Source organism: Tasmannia lanceolata, unplaced genomic scaffold (assembly GCF_043159265.1).
Source record: "Tasmannia lanceolata isolate RefF3 unplaced genomic scaffold, GAP_Taslan_0.1 ptg000024l, whole genome shotgun sequence".
NCBI classification, from domain to species: Eukaryota; Viridiplantae; Streptophyta; class Magnoliopsida; order Canellales; family Winteraceae; genus Tasmannia; species Tasmannia lanceolata.
In genome coordinates, this window is record NW_027518701.1 from 12189820 (window position 1) to 12209055 (window position 19236).

General features: G+C 42.1%; 1 protein-coding gene across 1 annotated transcript in view; it reads left to right on the plus strand.

Annotated features, from left to right (window-relative positions):
- Positions 1-8929: 8929 nt before the first annotated feature.
- AHG1 (Protein phosphatase 2C family protein) overlaps positions 8930-19236 on the plus strand; it is a 30653-nt gene continuing 20346 nt past the window's right edge. Inside the window, exons 1-3 of the mRNA XM_077367143.1 lie at positions 8930-9537; positions 10555-10920; positions 13932-14037. Of these exons, the coding sequence (XP_077223258.1) occupies positions 9112-9537; positions 10555-10920; positions 13932-14037 (898 nt within the window). The 5' untranslated portion in view covers positions 8930-9111. The remainder of the gene's footprint in view (positions 9538-10554; positions 10921-13931; positions 14038-19236) is intronic.

The window sequence follows — 19236 nt, forward strand, 5'->3', positions numbered from 1 at the left end:
ATTTTGCGGGGTTTAGCTTCATCCGGGCTCGTCGTAGGGTGTTGAAGGTTTCCTGAAGGTCGGAGATGTGTTTGGAGGCTTCCAGACTTTTTACCAGCATATCGTTGACATATACCTCTACGTTCCTTCTGATCTGCGCCTGGAATAGCTTATTTACGAGCCGCTGGTAGGTGGTGCCCACATTTTTTAAACCGAAAGGCATAACAGTGTAACAGTAGACGCCTTGATCGGTGATAAATGCTGTTTTCGAGATGTCCGACTCGTGCATTTTGACCTGATTGTAGCCTGAGAACGCATCCAAGAAGGTGAGAAGTTCGTGCCCGGATGTGGCGTCGATGAGTTGCTCTATGCGTGGGAGGGGGTAGGGGTCCTTTGGGCAGGCCCCGTTTAGGTCTGTGAAGTCGATATAGGCCCGCCAGCCTCCGCTAGCTTTCTTGACCATGACGACGTTTGACAGCCACTCGGGATACCGGATTTCTCTGATGAACCCGGCTTGTAGTAGCTTTTCCACTTCGGCCTTTATGTGAGTTTGACGCTCTATCGCGAAGTTCCTTTTTTTCTGCCGGATGGGTTTAAGGGCTGGGTTCACATTCAGCTTGTGAACGGCTAGTTCCTTGGGTATACCGGGCATGTCTTTAGCGGACCATGCGAACATGTCCTTGTTGATTCTGAGGAAGTCGATCATCTGGTCTCGTAGGGGGCCTTTGAGTAGGGAACTGATTCGGACTTGTCTCTCTGGGTGATCTTGGGCTATGGGGATGGAGTCTAGCTCCTCGGCGGGCTCTCCTCTGATTGTGCGGGCCCGCTGCCGGGGATCTTCACTATCGATCGTGAAGTTTTCGGCCGGGGCATTGGTTCCTCTCAGGCTTGCTGCGTAGCACTGGCGCGCTATCATCTGCTGTCCCCGGACCTCCCCTACTCTGGTCGAAGTGGAGAATTTCATCTTGAGGTGGGGGGTGGAGACTACTGCTCCCAAATCTCTTAGAGCGGGGCGCCCAATGATGGCGCTGTAAGTGAATGGTATATCCACAACCAGGAAGGTGGTCAGGATGGTTTTTTGGAGGGGGTATGTCCCAAAGGTCAGGGGTAAGTCGATCTTACCGTCCACCCGTACGGACGCACCGGAGAACCCGTAGATGGAATACTCCGCGGGTCCCAACCTTTCCTTGCCCAGTTTCATTTCTTCGAAACTGTCGAGGTGCAGCACGTTGACGGAGCTTCCTGTGTCGACTAGGATTTTTCCTATGTCGAAGTTGGCGACGACTAACCTGATGATCAGTGCGTCGTCATGCGGGACTTGTAGCCCGTCAAGGTCGTTGTTGGAGAAAGTGATGATCTGGTCCTCACGCAGCGGATCTGTTCGGGCCTTTTTGGAAGGCATATCCATGGAGAATACACGTTCAGCATATGCCCGCCGACTGGCGGTTGTCGGCCCTCCCGCTGCCGGCCCACCCATGATGATATTGATTTTCCCGATAATGGTGGGTGGTTGTTCGCGGGCCTGTGGTTGCTCGGGGGGCTCTTCTTTCCGGGGGCGCCGGTGGCGGTGCGTGTCGTGTCTGCTGCGGGACCGGCGTCTGCTTCGGGAGCGATGCCGGCTAGGGGATCGGTGTCGGCTTGTGGATCGGCGACGGTTGTTGGACCGGCGTCTATTGGGTGACCGATGCCTACCTCTGGCCTCGTCGGGCGGGTGCTGGACCTCGCGCGAGCTTTCACCAGGGCTCCTGAGATATTGATTTAGGTGCCCTTCTTCGGCCAGCTTTTCGAGCTGTAGGCGGAGGTGGAAGCAATGGTCAGTTTCGTGGCCGTGGTCCCCATGGAATTCGCAGAATTTTCTGGCGGACCTCTTCTTTGGGTCTGTGGCCATTTTCTTCGGGGGGTCAGGAGACCCTGATTCTTGATAGCTAGTAGAACGTGGGAGAGGGGGAACTTTAGTGGGGCGGTTCCCAGTCTCTCGAAGACGTGGACGGGGTTCCGGCCCGCCTGCCTCTCGTCGGCACGTGGCCTTATGGCCCTTCGGCCGTCGTTTTTTCTCTCATCGGGGCCAGGCTGATTCTGCTCTCGAGCGCAGGCTTCTTCTGCTCGGACGAACTTATCAGCCTTGGATTCAAGTTCCTGCAGGTCCCGTGGTGGCTTGAGGGTGAGATGCAGCTTGAGATTCGGATCGGTGATGGCGTGCTTTAGCGTTGCGACCGCTACTTGGACGTCCATGTTAGAAAGCTGGGCCAATTCGGCTTTAAATTTTAACATGAAGTCTCTTAGGGTCTCATTCTTTCCCTGCCGGAGGGCTAGGAGGGCGTCCACTGGATCATGGCGGAGGCGGTTGTTGGCCAACCTTGTGCTGAACTTCCTCCCGAATTCGTGGAAGGATGCGATGGAGTCAGGCTCCAATCTCATGTACCAGTCGTTAGCGGTTTTTCTTAGCATGGACGCAAAGGCTCTGCACATGAATCCGTCCGACGCGCCTCGAAGCGTCATTACCCTTTTGAAGGTTTGGAGGAACTCGAGAGGATCCGTGTTTCCATCGTATAGACCGAAGCGGGAGAGGTCTATGCATGTTTCTGCTGGGGTTTTTAAGACCTCCGAGGTGAATGGGGATGCCGTCTCCCTTTCCCACTCATCGAGGATGCCGTGGGCGTAGGGTTTTTTCATCTCCAGTTTTACCTCTCGGATTTGCCTTTGTAGGTCGGCTACCGGATCCATGCCGGGCGGCTGTGCTGAGGTTGCTACTTTTTCCACCCGAGCCAGGGGCGGTTCCTGGAGATGGGCTGCCTGGACAGGGGGGCGCGGCTTAGCGTGGCCTGCCTCCCACTGTCTCGCTGGTGTCCCCTGGATACGGGGGGCAAAGGGTTGTTCGTGGATGGGGACGGTGTCCGGCGAGTCGGTGCTCGCTTTCGCCGGGGATGACGCTCCCCTGGCTGTTCCTCGTTGCCTTCGTCATAGGCTTCTGTCTGGTCCTGTGTTGTCAGGGGCTTCTCCGGGGCAGGAGGAGGCAAGCGCTGGAGTAGTTCTCGGCGGAGTTCGTTGAACATCTCCATGGTGGGGACCATCTGCGGCGCGCTAGAGGAGGGCTGGTGTCGGCCCGAGGGCGGTGAGTTGGGTTCTCGGAGCTTGAGGTGTTGGTTTGTGCGCGTTGAACCTGGCTTCTGGTCATTACCCCTATCTCTTGCTGTTGGGTGTGGTTTCTCATCGCCATAAGGCGTTCAGTACTCGACGAGTCCCACGGATGGCGCCAATATGATGGCGTCTGAATCCGGGTCTGCGATTGCGCGGTCGGTAGAGGGCCTCTGCGGGGTCTGCAATCACAAACAAAGGGGGTCAGGGGGTCCGGGGTGGGTCCCGGACGACCACTTCGACACCCAAGTCAGATCCTTCGACCAATCAATATAAAGAACAACGAGAGGGGGAAGGGGTTTCGATCAGGGTTACCAGGGGCGGCGTGCGGAATCTTTTCTGGGTGCGTGAGTGAGTGGGTCGGAGGGGACTAGCAGGGAGAGTAGGATTGAGTTCCTAGCCTCCTCTGTTGTTGCCTCGCCTCTTTTCCCGGTGTCCGGAGTGGAGAATGGGTGAAGTCCTTTTTTCAGAGAAAGGGCCTCCTTCTCTTCTTCCTTTTCCTCTCTTTTAAAGGGAGGCGCGCGGCCCTTTTCATCATTATGGAGAGAAGACCATCTTTTGCAGGATTGGGCCGTCCCACTGCTTCGCCGGCGCGCATGGCTTTGGCGGCCATGTCCTTCCATAATTTGTGATGATGAGGCCTGGGCGGCGAGAGGGTGACACGTGTCATGATTGTGTGGTCTTTGCCGTTTTCCAACGCCCTTCTTCATGATGATTGGGCTCTGCTCGTGCATGGATGACACGTGGCGATATCTGGGAACACAGCCGTATTTGTGTCCCATCACACATCACACACATTCATTAATATAATTGCCCATTTATGTCATGAAATAAATCTTTATTGATTAATGAATGTCATTCTACTAGCTTTTCAGGGCATATACTCTAACAACGCATGCTAGTTCCGAGAGGGTTATTGAGATTTTTATAGGTACAAGAGCATAAGTGCATAGGTCTTACAAACAATGGCATACAATCGAATACGGATAATAAATCGCCAAGGTAATACACTATTACGTACCTTGAATGTCGAATACATAAACCTCTTTGTGCTCTTAAGCCCATGAATCGATCACCATTTCACAATAGTTATTACATGAGATAAAGAAATTTGAGAGGTGTAATAGATCATGAAAGAACCCCAGAAACCCACATAAATGGTGGAAAAATCCAAAAAATAGGAATTTCCAATTCCCGCGGCCAGCACCGCCCATGGTCGACCTGTAGGTCGAACCTGGTGAAATAGTAGCCTCACAATCGACCTCCAAGTCGAGCTTGATGTGTACTGTTGGGTTTTTGCGAGAATTTTCATATTTTTCCGAGTTTTCACAACTTTTAACCAAGATATCTCCCACACCAAAGCTCCGATTGGATCAAGGTTGGATCCGTTGAGGTTGGATTCGTTGGACTCCTTATGACAAGGGGATTCCATCAAACCCAATCTGGCTGCCAGAACCTCGCTGGATAGCGATTGAAGAGAAAACTAAGATCGAGGACACCAATCTCATATTTTTCACATTCGAAGATCAAAACCCCAACGATCTTGGTTCTGATGGAAGACTCATAGCAATCCTAATCGTATGAACCCAAGATCAATGACTGAGATCTTTCCCATCTTGAAATCACGAACAAGGTACACGATTTCCATAGACTAAACCATCTTTTAAGGTTCTTAGAAGTTGGAGATCCATCTAAGGAACAGGACTTACTTTGAATAGTGATCTCCAGCAACTACACCCGTCTCTTCTTCACCTTCCAAACGAAAATTAGTCCCTTGGGCTGTAAATACGATTAGGATTAGGTTTTGCCTTCACAAATCCCATAAAAGAAGTATTTATAGCCTTAAAGAAGCCCTAATCACAATTAACTTAAAGGAGTATTGCAGTTGATATCATTACACTTCGTATCCAATTTTTTTAGAGGGACCTTCGACTTGCAATGATGTCCAACTAAATTAATCATATAATTATATCATTCCTTTTTAAATCGCGAAAAGGAAAAGTCCTAGAAAATGTTTTCCGCCAGAAATTTTTTTCTTGCAATCCAAACTGGGCATTAAGAAGAAGCGTAAGAAAATCTCTCAGTCCCTCGCACCTGGGCCCTAGAAAGATCAGAGGATGATTCCCGATGATTTTTTTAAATGATATATGAATAATTGCAATGATCGTGACCGTTAATTTTGTGTTCCACCACAAATCCTGCCCGTCACCTTCAGTCCAACCTCACCGAATATTCCTACTCCTTAGATCCAGTCATGGCCCTCAATCCAACGGTCAAGATCAGCAACTACAATGACACGTGCACCCAACTCATGACCCTTGTCTTAGGGAACAAGACACGAGATTTACACGCTCACTATGCCGTCTAGGTGTCTAACTTGAATTCCCATAACTTAAATCCAGCCTAAAAGTCCTTTGAAATCCGTGCATGGTACTCCACGTGTCAACTACTCATCGACCTGCTCTGGGCTTTCGATGCTTTCCAAAGTGTCAGTAAAATAGTACAAGTAACATGCAACGCTGGCCTTCTTAACGCACGCCACGTGTGCACTCCTTAAAAAACCTTGAAAAAGAATTAAAAACAGACGGAGAAAAGGTTTGCAACGTGGGCCCACAGACATTTTTATAACGTCTTGTTGGGGTCCTCTTATTAGCCCACGTGTCCGTTTCTTGTGTGTACCATTGGCTCACGTCTCTTTTATAGAGAATCGTAGCGACACGTGGCACAATATCTCATGGTCCAGCGTTTTGGCGAGACTGGTGGTTTTCTCATACCGTGGTCTGGGCTAAGAGAAATAATAGCACCGTTTGAGACAAAATATCGCGATACTTTCAGTTTCTAGTGGTTGTTGAGTTTCATTGGCTTAATCATGAGAGAAGTATTTTTTTATAGTAAAATGCTAAAGTGATGCGCGTGTGTGGTGGACCTTGGAGATGCACTTATTGTTGGTCACATATGTTTTCTGATTTGGGAATAATTTGGGAACCAAGGGCATATTTTGCAACCATGAAAGATGAGAGGGGAGGGAGATCCAAGAGAGGGTGGTGCGAGGAGAGCCAAAAAAATCCCTAAAAATTGGGGAAAAAAGTGATACTCTGTGCCACTTGAAGTCTTTCCTTCTCCGTCCATCCCTCACAATTGGGAGCAAGAATATTTCGTGAAGTAATTTTTCATAATTACCAACTATGCCCAAATATTAATTTGAAAAATACGAAAAAAAACATTTGAGATGATAATGAAAAAAAATTATTACTTTGCTTATGAATTCTTTTTAAAATAATATATTTTACTGTATGTGCATATAATTTCTAAAAAAGCAACTAAGAGTATTGAATCATGCCTGAGCATGCTTCTCACAAAAATGAGACATGCATTAAAACCCCCATTGTAATGTTCTATTAAACGACTATTGATTTGTCACCAGATTTATGAAAATATAGAAAGAATTGGCAAATTCTTAATAAAATTTGCATATAATTCAAAAAATTTACAATATTTTAGTATTTGCAAACAATAAAAAAATAAATGGAGCATAGAAACCACGATTTTCTTCCGAGACTTCGTGTACTATTCACAAATATTTATAATTTTAAATGAGGTATTCGAAATTTCAAACTTTATTCACCAACATTTTCTACATAAATTTTTGTAACTATGATCTGGTCGACCATAAACCTAAGACAAGCTTTATTATTTATGGAATATTTAGAATTTAAGATAGGCGCAAATCCTCTACTAACAGATGATCCTAATACATGGGGCTCTAATAATTTATGCTCCATTAATTTATAATTTCTTATATCTTATTGCTCAGACAAGGAACCAATATTGTTCAAATGCTGTTAATTTATAATATTTTATTTCCAATATTTAGTAAAGAATCTAGTGATATAAGATATAAGAGAGTATGGTACCTTCTTAGAAAATGTTATACAAAGTACATACATGTAAATGATAATGTTGTTCAAAGCACATACTGCATGTATGTACACAGGAAATGTCTTTTAGTTTCTTCAATGAAATTTGTTGTAGTGGTCGAAGCAACCATATACTTTATCATGACAGTGGTAGCGACACCAACGGCAGATGCTGGCATGACAACAATAATAGACTCCTACCTAGTAGTGGCAACATGAGGTCATTTGGTTTTCTTTCCAAACAGACAAGTACAAAACCGGTGCATCAAAAAATTCGACAGAGCAAGGACAAAGAGTTGTACAAAAAAGTGCCAACTGACTAGGGTTTGGAGGAGAAAAAGGGGAAGGACGGAAAACACCTGCTTGCATGGGCAGAGCCAGGAAATTACACTTGGGGGGGGGGGGGGGGGGTGTGTGGAGGAGGTGGGATGACTAATAGTGCATTGGTCTTAGGGGGGCCGCTTACTATTACCGGCGTTCAGGAACGCCGGTAAATGGACTTTTCCTTTTAGCGGCATTCTTGAACGCCGATAAAACCCCTTCTGTGTTACAGGTTAAAGAACGGATTTTGCAAGTCATTGGGGGGGGAGCACCCTCCACGATATACGTGGCTCTGCCCCTGCGTGCTTGGCAATTAATACTCTCTAATACCTTAAATAAAATGTAGCCACCATCAATATTAATTATTAGAGCCCAAATTGTACATTCATTGAAAAAGGATTTTTTACTAAAAATATTACAAGCAAGATCTATTCAAGTGGACAAAGTTCTCTCTGAGATGGGATCCACATACCCTAGTGCCACGACTTGCCATGTCACTGAACCTTGATCATCGGTCTTTTTTGCCATATGTATACTGGCTCAACAAATCTAAAAAGCAAAATATGGTGTTGCATGTGGCTTGCAATGAATCTTTTTTTAGTTATCTTTGTCACTTTTTTGTTGGGAATGTTTAAATGTTTTTAGCGTAAAGCTCATCAAACATTTGGTATGTTTTATATGGCGATCATACTTGTTGATTTGGAAAGTATCGTTAGAATGTAGTGCATTCACCACTTCAAACTTTTAACCAACTACCCTAATTGCCAAATCAAATGGACTTCAATTGGCGTCATCGAAAAAGTTTTGGTTGTCTATATCTACTGCACGACTACGCATCAGTATGATTTACTGACATGATCTCTTTTAAGAATGAGACTCGTCGATCCTTATGATAAATTCGTAGGCTACGTTTGGATTGTCAAAATCAGGAATAAGAATCGATATCGTATTTTGAACCCTATTATGATTCACCCTTAAATGGAATGAGAATAAATTAAAATAGAAAATTTTAATTAAAAAAAATCTAATAAAGATTCCATTCTAACCAGAGTGGAAACAGAATACCACCTCTTGGGGTGGGATATAGATTCCAGCATTTTCACCCTCTAGTTCTACCTTGGTGTCAATTCTGTTCATTTTTTTCAGAACCAAACATTGGAATTGAGCAGAATTGAAATCAAATCTCATTTCTATCGTGTGATTCTGGCAATCCAAACGCACCCGTGTATTGGGCTGGATCGACAATCAGATCACTGCACAAACATGCCAAAATGCGACTTAGACTAGCAACCAAAGAACAGTTTTTGTGACGCGAGTGCGCTTTAGCACTCCCAAAGAAAGTTCAATCCGTCATTGTGGTGGTTTAATTGTTTGAAAATGCAAATGGTTTTTGAACCAAAACCCGAGATGAGAAATTGAGTCCACGAGAAATAGCCGTGGAGAGCGTTTAAGAGGACGCAGAGTCATCATCACCACGTGTCCTAATTACAGTGAGTTGCGGTCGGTGTCGGGCAGTTTGGGCAGTAACGGGCAGCTGCCCGTAGAGTTCGAAACCCAAGCTCCTTCCACGAAAAAAAAGAAAAAGGAAAAAACATAACCGGCCCATCGTTTCTTTATCCCTTTATAAGATCCAAATCCAGAGCTCCATTTCTCCGTTCTTAAAAACCGGAAAATGATCGACGGCTAGGGCGAAATTCGCAATGGAATCTATTCCATTTTCGATTAATCTCAGCCGTTGATGGCGTATACTTAGCTAAACATGGCAAGTAGGGTCACTTCCGCAAAATGCCGGGAGGCTCGCCGGAGGCGAATGGAGATGAGACGGTTAGCGGTTATCGCAGGCCGAGAGTTGACGCTGGCGGGTCAGAAAAGCCGAGGGGAAGAAAAGAAGGAAGAGGAATCTGATCGTACGGTGGATCGGAAACGTGATCGGACGGTTGGAGCTAACTCGGGTTCTGGCTCATCTTCTTCGAGCGAGGGTGTAGAATCACCGTCGATCCCGTCGGCGTCCGTACAGGTTCCGGCGATTATTCCGGTGTCGATTTTTGGTTCTCTGTCTGTGTCCGGACGGTCGAGGGATATGGAAGATGCTATATCATTAAGGCCGGACTTTTTTCGACCGGAGACTCCCGGTCGGCACCCGTTGCATTTCTTTGCAGTTTTTGACGGCCATGGAGGCTCGCATGTATCTCTCTCTCTCTCTCTCTCTCTCTCTCTCTCTCTCTCAGCATCCAGGTTTTTTTTTGGGCGATGACAAATTCGCACCCCCTGTAGGATAATTCGCACCCTTTAAACGTCAAAAAGCGTTAAAGACTGCCACATACTCTCCTCCTTTACAGGGGTGCGAATTTATCATCCCCTTTTTTCTTATTTCATGCGACATGCTGAGAGCTTTTTGGAAAAGCGGAAATTTTGAATAGAAAATTTCAGGGGAATAACAAAAATTTAACAGCGATTTGATAGTACTATATTTATTCAGAAAACAAGGATGCAATTTTTTTTTAAGAACATTTTTTCCGCTACACTAAAAACAGGGGGTGTGGTAATATCAAACATGGGGTCTAAAAATATTACACCATAGAATTGATATTGCCACACCCCCTGCTTTTAGTGTATTTTAATGCGTTGCGCAGGAACCTCCTGCGCAACGTTGCGTTGCCAAGTTGTTTTCTAATTTTCCTTATCTGATTTTCCACCCTTGTTTTGATAGCTGTACGCCTTCCATAGTTTGAAGCCGTGTAAGGTGTACATGATTGAAGACGCGAATATGGCTATATATTTTTTTGTTCCGAGACGATAACCACACTCCTTTTAGAATAAGGATTTGCTAGGGATGATCGCAGAATGTATTTCGCTGCCGGGCTGTTGCATGAGAGAGCAACCACGTAGGCTCAGATTTTGTCTTATTCATTTAATTAATCTCAGGTGGCTCCTATCATGCCTTCTGCGAATGTCCTTAGCACAAATCCTTCATTTTAAACTATTCTGATTGTCTGCTAAAGGCCATTCCGAAAGCTCTCCAAGGTTAGTAGGAGAAGTTCTTAATAAAATGAGGGGAGCAATTACATAAATGCAGACAATTTCAGTAATGTATATACATAAAAAAGCATTCCCTTTCCCCCCATTAAAAGAAGAAAAAAAAAAACTTACATTTTGCATGGCTTTTATATACTTTATTTCTATGCTGATTGTAAGATTTCAGGTAGCTATACTATGTAAAGAAAACATGCACGTATTCCTGAATGAGGAGTTGGAGCGAGTGTTGAATTTGGACGCTGCGGCCGCCGGTGTGTCAGATTCCGGCCTGCGATTATCCGCGGTGGGTTGGAATTCGGCGATGGGGGCATGCTTTAAGAGGATGGATGAGTTGTCTTTGAGCTCTTGTGATTGTGGGGGCCACGGGACCCCTTGCCGGTGTGAGCATGGTGGGGCCCGATCGGATATAGTGGGGTCCACGGCGGTGGTGGCCGTGGTTGATAATCATCGGATTGTGGTAGCTAATTGTGGCGATTCTCGGGCCGTACTCAGCCGTGATAGGAGGGCCATCCCCCTCTCTGAAGATCACAAGGTAAAAATTCATTAGTAAATCCTATGGGAAATTATTTCAGCGCTCCAATGTTTTGATAAACATAAGAATTTATACGATGGGTGGCCGTGAAAACACGTGAAGTCTACAAAAGTAGGGACGGCCCACTTCATATGATGATCCAAACCGTTCATATGTTTGGGCACAACGTAAATAGGTTGTGGCCCAAAAAATCATTTCCATAGGATGATCCTAACCCTCCGATCTGTTGAAGATTCCATAAATGATTTTTGGGCACTCTATATTCAGACCAGTTCAGATCAGAGGGTTAGGATCATCGTATGAAAATGATTTTTGGGGATGAACGGTTTGGATTATCATATGCAGTGGGCCGTACCTACTTTTTTAGACTTCGCGTGTTTTCACGGCCACCCATCGTATAAATTCTCGACAAACATACACTCCCATGTTTATCGTGTACTATTTAAAGGGCTGTTAGAGGAATATTATGGTTCTTAAAAAAAAAGCTCTTAAAGCTCCAGTATTTCAATAAATACTGTACGAGAAACATGGGAGCGCATGTTTATCAAAACATTGAAGCGCTGAAATCATTTTCCGGAGTAAAACGAAATTCAAAGTATCGGTTACTCTTCTATTTAGGCCCTACCGTTTGGGCCGATATATGTAATTCTTGTAGTGTCGCTCGTGTCGGCGATATTTTTTTAGAAGGCGAGAGAGGTTCCGATTGTCTGTGACAGTGGCAATTTCGGATATGGGTTTTGCCAACGAGTCAGGGCATGCACCCATACGCATATATCCTCAAACACATTTATTACTGGAGCAACGATTGTAGTTGAGATTTTATTTCCATAATTATAATTTCAACAAAAGAGGCTTTGGTTTGGTATTTACAAAAATACCCCACCATGACAAAATAACAAGAATACCCTTATCTCATAAAAGCTAACGAAAATATCCTTACTTAAATCTCATGAAAAATGACAAAAATACTTATATCTCATAGAAAGTGTTAAATACACATATCTCTTCGGAAAAAAAAAAAAAAAAAAAAAAACTCATATATCATGGAAAATAAAAAGACCCTATCTCATAGAAAATGATCAAAGTGCCACTCGCTCATAAAAAATGACCAATACACTTATATCTCATAGAAAATAATAAAAAATACCTCTCTAATGCAAGACAATTTACATGGTGGACGGCTCTGCACTTACGTGCAACCCGAAAAAAATACTGGTGGCCGCATTTTTTTGGTGATCCAACCATTCATATTGTTGGGCCCGGATTTTATTCTCTAATTCAGATCTATTTTATTCTCTAATAAAATCTTCTCCATAGAATGATCTTAACCCTTTGATTTGACAAGGTTTAAAATGGACACCGCAATATAAAAAAACTACATAGATCGGGGTTAGGATTGAAAAATATTTTCTTGGCACACCTCCAACAAATGAAAAAAATAGGTGTGCCGACATTGTTTGGGTGGGTGATCCAACCATTCATTTGTTGGGCCCTAATGTAGATAGTGTGGGCCCGTAAAATCTTCTCCTAGAATGATCTTAACCCTTTGATTTGAGGAATAAAAAAAATGCATAGATTGGAAGGTTAGGATCATCGATCCTATGAACAAAATACACTATCTCATCAAAATGACAAAATACACTATCTCATCAAAATGACAAAAATAAACTTATCTCATATAAAATAGTAAAATATTTCAATCTCATGGAAAATAGGTTAAAGTCCTTTGGCTATTATCTTTTATGACATAGGGTTATTCTTGTTATTTTCTCGTAATAGAAATGAATTTGTGGGAAACGGTTCTCTAATAATAAATGTGTTTTGAGGATAAAAGTGTGGGTACATGAAAATAGGTGCTTTAAATGATCCAAGGGCACCCCTTAACCCTAAGGGCATTCGTTAGCAAAACCCTATTTGCACCACTCGTTAATCTTTTCCTAAAAATGGCTACATTTGCAACCTTTGGTTTATCTTTTCATGAAAAGGAAATGATATCTCCAACCACTTTTATTGTCTTTTGTCTGTTTTTCGTCAAAAAACAAGGTCAATTTTTGCAAGGAAACACAAACAAAAGTGGGGGATTTGCTAAGTAATTTGGCTGAAAGTCATTTTTCGGATGACTTCTGCACATGAGAGAACAGCCAGACAGGCTCATTTTTTAACAGATTGTCCTATTCTGATTGGCTTTTCTCATGTAAAATTCACCCGCCAAATGGGTTTCCCTGAAATTGCCAAGCCGAAAGAGCATTACTATGATGAGCACCTTCAAGATTAATGCCCATGATTTAACAAAAATAGGGAAACGTTATCAGCACTACTGTATTTTGATATTTTGATGATCGCACTCCTCACTTTATTAAAAGTGCGCTATGGCCCGCACGATAGGATGATCCCGGCCACAGCCGAAATAGGTTGTGCCCCAAAAAGGATTTCCATAGGTTGATCCTAACGCTCTGATCTGTAGTAGATGATCCTAACCTCTCTACAGATCGGAGGGTTATTATCAACCTATGGAAATGATTTTTGGGGCACAGCCTGTTTAGGGTGTGGCCAATCTAATGGACGGTTTGGATCATCCGATGGTGCGGTCCATAGCATACTTTTAATAAACTAAGTAGTGCCATCATCAAAATACTGTAGTGCTGATAACATTTTCCCAAAAATCTCCTTACCTATTTGATAAAATGACCAACGTATCCATTTTGTTTCTTGGCAAAAATTAGGAAGGCTTTTCGGCAAACTAGTGACGGGGAAGAGTGGAAATGCTGGTGAAGAGTGTGAAAATATCAATTTTCATCCTGACAATTAAAGGAAATGTTGAGAATGGGGGTGGGATATCATGTCCCGATCTATAATATGGGTAGGGTCGTATTGAGCAGAACTAGCTTTATTCTGTTCGTTTTACTCATCTTCTTTGTACAGTCTACTGAAAAACTTCAAAATGTGAATGAAATATCAGAAGCTCACTTTAGGTTTTATCAGGTTTTACTTTAAATTGAATATTTTTTCAGCCGGACCGGCCGGATGAGCTGGCGCGAATTGAAGCGGCCGGTGGTAGAGTAATCTATCTGAACGGAGCTCGAGTCCTTGGAATCCTTGCAATGTCTCGTGCAATAGGTAAGTTTTCATACTTTTCCCAACCTTTAAACAAGGAAAAAAATTGAATTAAAGAAAAAATTGCAGAGGAAAGTGATAATCTAAGGTCCCCTGAGTAAAAATTAAGTAAGGTTGGATCAAGTTATATTATTCTGTATGTATCTAAAAAATGTAGGAAATTTTAGAAATATTTTTCCTTTCTAAACTTTTCCAGAAAATTATTTCTTCAATTAGAAAACATAAAAACAAAACATGGTGGAATTAGCAGAAGCCGGATATCATAGCATTATTTTAGAACAAAAGAAATACATTTTTCTTTAACTCATTTAAATGTAGGGCAATGATAAATCGACCCTAAATATCTTAAATCGACCCCCTATGTGTCTTTCTCTCTCCTCTGGGTTAATGAGAGAGAGAGGAGAGAGAAAGACACATAGGGGGTCGATTTAAGATATATGGGGGTCGATTTATCACTCCCTGAAATTAATTTAGAATTCTATAATGATTTTTGTTATATACTTAAATAAAGTAGGTAAAAATCAGCTCAATTTAGTCAAAGAGACCAAAACCAACAATATAATTAATGAATACAAGAAATTGAAGAAATTGCATAGTATTGGAAGAAAAGTAAAGGAGAAACAAAATCATATTAATTCCTAATTGTTTGATTAGGTGCTTGCAAAAGGATGGATAAAAGAAAACATAAAATTACACGTGTTCACCTATTTAGGTCATACTAGTGACAATACATATCATGTAGAAAATCAACAAACAATGGTCCGATCAAAACTAGTGATAAAAAACAAGATAAAACAAGCACACAATTGCAACCCACAAAATAACATACTCGGTTTACGTGGTTCAGGTGAGGCCTTACCTCCACAAGGCGATCCAGAGAAATATTTCACTTATCAAGAAGTAATCAAAGATTACAATAGATTTCTCAATTGATCTAACACTTGATTGATTCCAAAATCCTTCCCTTGCAAATCTTTCCATAACCCCTTCTTGACATCCTCTCTTGTAGCAAAGCTTTCTCTTACCTCTCTCGCCTAAGCGAGAAATCGTTCGCCGTTCTTCTCCTTCTCCTCCAATCTAAAGAACCTAAGGAGAAACCGTCTTCTTTCTTCTATTTCTAAGAGGCACAAAACAATCCCGGTTCTTCTTCTCTTTTTTCCATCTTCCAAGAGACACAGAACCGTTCAAGGTTTTCTTCTCTTATCTAGAAAGAAAACCACCACCTTTCCTCTCTCTTTCCCAAGAGACCCAAAAGTGTCTTACTTCTTCTATCTTCCTCCCCTTGTATTCAATAGGCACAAAACATCTCTCTTCTTCTCTTCACCAAGGGAAACGAACCATAGCCTTTTCCTCAACTTTCCAAGAAGTCAAAATGATTGAAACATTTTTGCTTCGTGTTTCGGCCGTGAGATAGAAAGATTATTTTCATAATAGGTTTTCTAAAAACCTAACTCCATCATTCTATTTTGGTTTTTGACAATTGACAATATAGAAAGTCTAGTGTAGTTGTCAATTAGAATTATGGCTTGTTTCAGCCAAGTGAAGACCATCTATAACTTGTACATGAGGTGCCTACCCCACTCCTTGGGGTGCCTTCCCAATCCTCAATGTCTACTGATGTTGGACAAGCCCAAGCAATGCTTGAACTTTGTTATTATAATTGGCTTAGTCAATATATCCACTGCATTGTCATCTATACCAACAACCAATGCAAACTATAGCATATCATCAAAACCTTATCTGACTGTTGCTTTATGGCTTGCTTATGACGAGACTCTCCTATTGCCACTGTGGCTCATGGCTACTGCTAGATGGTGTCTCATGGGAGGATTATGGTGTTGTAACTCCTTCAATTTGCTTAGGATATGTGTTCATATCACTAAGCTCCGCCTCTATCAAAGCTCCATCTACATGAATTGTCGATGGAGCTTTGATGGAGCTTTCACTATTGTTTCCTTTCACCATGTAGCTTTCATTAAATGCCACATCTCTGCTGATGACAAGCTTTTGAGCAACCGAATCTCAAAGCTTGTAGCCCTTAACTCCATCCCCATACCCGAGAAATACATAAGGTTTGGACTTTGAATCCAACTTTGACCACTCCTCACTCTAAATGTGAATATATGTCGGACAACCAAAGATCCTTAACATGAAATAATCAATTGTCCTCACGGTCCACACCTCTTCTGGAATATTAAAGTCAATGGATTTAGATGGTGATCTATTGACTAAGAAATATGCCATGTTAACTGTCTCAACTCAAAATAATTCTTTGGAAGCCCTGCATTCAATTTCATGCATCTTGCCCTTTCCAAAAGTGTCATGTTCATGCTCTCAGTTACACCATTTTGTTGGGGGCTACCTGGTGTAATGAAGTGTTTCGTGATTCCTTCATCTTCGCATAATTTGTTGAATTCCTTGTTCTTGAATTCTGGCTCATTATATGCTCTTAAGTACCTTACATATCTCCATGTCTTCTTCTCCACATTTTCTTTCTAGTACTTAAATTTAGTGAATTCCTCTGACCTATGGTTCATGAAATACACCCATACCTTCCTTGAATAGTCATCAATGAATGAAAAAAAGTAGTGTGCTCCACCTCTAGATGGATCATGTATGGGTCCCATGCTGCTGAATGTATGTAATCTAACACACCCTTGCTTGTATGTTACCCTGTCTTGAACTTGACCTTGCACTGCGTTCCGTACAATCAATATTTGCAAAAGTCAAGTTTGTACATTCTCAACCCCTTAAGCAATTTTCTTTTACTAAGAAGCCGCAACCCCGAGACGCATGTGCCATAGAGTTGTGTTATCCATACCCGAGTAAACTGGATTAGTAACAACAGCTTCACCTGACACCGTACTCCCTAGCAACCTATACAACTTGCATTATTTCTTTCCCTTTATGACAATCATTGCACCTTTTGTTGCCATGATGCTGCACCCATTTATATCTAAGGCCCTCAAGGAAACAAGATTTTTCTTCAAAGTAGGGACATGCCTCACATCAGATAGAGTTCTCACCATCCCATCAGATATCTTGGTTTTATAGTGCCTATGCCGACCGTCTTACATTCAGCATTGTTACTCATCAGAACAGTTCCTCGAATATAGGGTTTGTGTTAGCCCAAAGGTTCCCATAGGTTCAACTAATCACCTTTACCTTGTTGTTTTAATGCTAGCAAACTCAAATTGATTAGTCTTTATCGACTAATGTGTTGCCTTGGAGTGTTGTGCCGTAGACAAGAACTTCACATGTCATATATCACATTAGCACATTAGCACAATACATCACAACACATGGCTTGAGGATCAACATGCACAAAGGAACTTAGTGAGCTTGCACATATTGGAGGTATCATCCTTGAAAGATGTCCAAGCATAGAACTCAAGTTGAGGATCCAACAAGCAAGCCTAGCATATGCCAAGAGGAGCTTGAAGCTGGACAAAGTGTTGGTGACCTTCTCATATCTCAAAGTAAAGAATCCATTCAAGAGGGAGAGTCATATGGACCAAGCAGTCAGAAGATTTCACCTACAAGTTCAAGAGCATAAAGAAGATATTTGAAGCCAAGACAATCAAGGAAGTTCAAGAACCTTATATTTTCTAGATTGTATTGGAGATATTTTTCAAAGTGGTTTTGTATTTCAAAGTGTTTTCAAACCTTTTTTCAAAACCACCCTTGAAGACCTATTTCAATTTCATGGAAGATCATTTTCAAAGGTCTTAAACACTGTTAAAACAAAAGGCCATAGCTCAAGAACCAAAGCCCGATTACCAAAGTGAGAAATGACATCTAACCGGCACTTACATAGTGGACAACAGATCTTATTTCTACTAATATTTGAAAATATTTTCAAATATTTTTGAAAATATTTTTAACAGATAGATCTCATTGTTTCCATTCAAATCAAGTATAAGAGCGTCAAAATCCGATAAGAAACGAGTGGGATATGAATTTTACAAAATGAGCTGAAAAACCAGTTTTTACAACCGCGGACGTTCGGACTTCGTCTGTTTGTAGCTGGGAAAAATGGCCGCGCCGACGCCGGACGTCCGGATTTCGTCCGCGACGCCCGTGAAGACAAAAAATTAGGATTTTTTCTTCAACATCAACTATATATGGATCTTTAAAAACCCTAAATCACAACTCTTACAACTCTTGCAAGTTTGAGCCACCATTGTTGGGCCTTAACATTCAAATCTACAAGTTTTCTTGGAATTCTTCAAAGAGCTTTACACTTGCACATCTATTTGAAGAGAATTTCCTTAGGGCTTTATTGTATTAATCTTTTGGAGAGTTTGTGAGCTATCATCTTTGTAATAGCGTACAAAAGAGGCAAAATAATACTTCATCTTTCTTTCCACTCATTGTAAAGAAGGGTTGCGACCCTTGGGGAGTTTAAAGACTTGAAGAGAAGGGCTTTAATCTTGACCGTCTTGACCGTTAAGGAGAGATTGTTGGCAAGTGTGGAGGGCGCGGAGCCATTCTCTTGTATCAAAGTTGACTTGTAAGGAGCCTTGAAGCCGGGCATTGTGTGATCTTCAAATAGTGGATACCCTTGAGTACGACCTCAAGAAAAGTGGACGTAGGCCTTGGGTTTGAAGGCCGAACCACTATAAATCTTGCGTGCAATCTTCTTCTCCTTCTTGAACCACTCTAAAATTATTGTTTTGGTATTTGTTCTTTATTTTGTTTTACTAGCATGAATCATCCACGAAGTCCACGAAGTGTTTGTCAAAAGAACTAAAGTGAGTAAATCAACTAGGGTTGTACCAAGTGTTTGATAAAAGGCCTAAAAGAAACCATTCGTCTTATTCCTTTATTTTGTTGTGGGGTTTGCATTTTATTTGTAATCTTCAATCATCTACCAAGTATTTTGATAAAAATATTAAAAAGAAAATAATCAACTAGGATTTTCAAAAGTCACCTAACAAGTGTTTATCAAAAAGTCTAAGAGAGGATATTCATTTAAACTTTTGAAAACTAATCTTGCAAAAGTTTTTAAAAGGATAATTTTTTTATAAGACAACCAATTCACCCCCGCTCTTAGTTGCCCAACTGGAATTTCAGTTTGTGTGTATCAAACCAATCCCTATATGGACGCATGTGATACAAATGCCCTGGATGTAAGATCCAGGTCTCACCTAAGTGATTTACTTCTACGGAGATTGATTGGACATCTCCATCATTGTATGA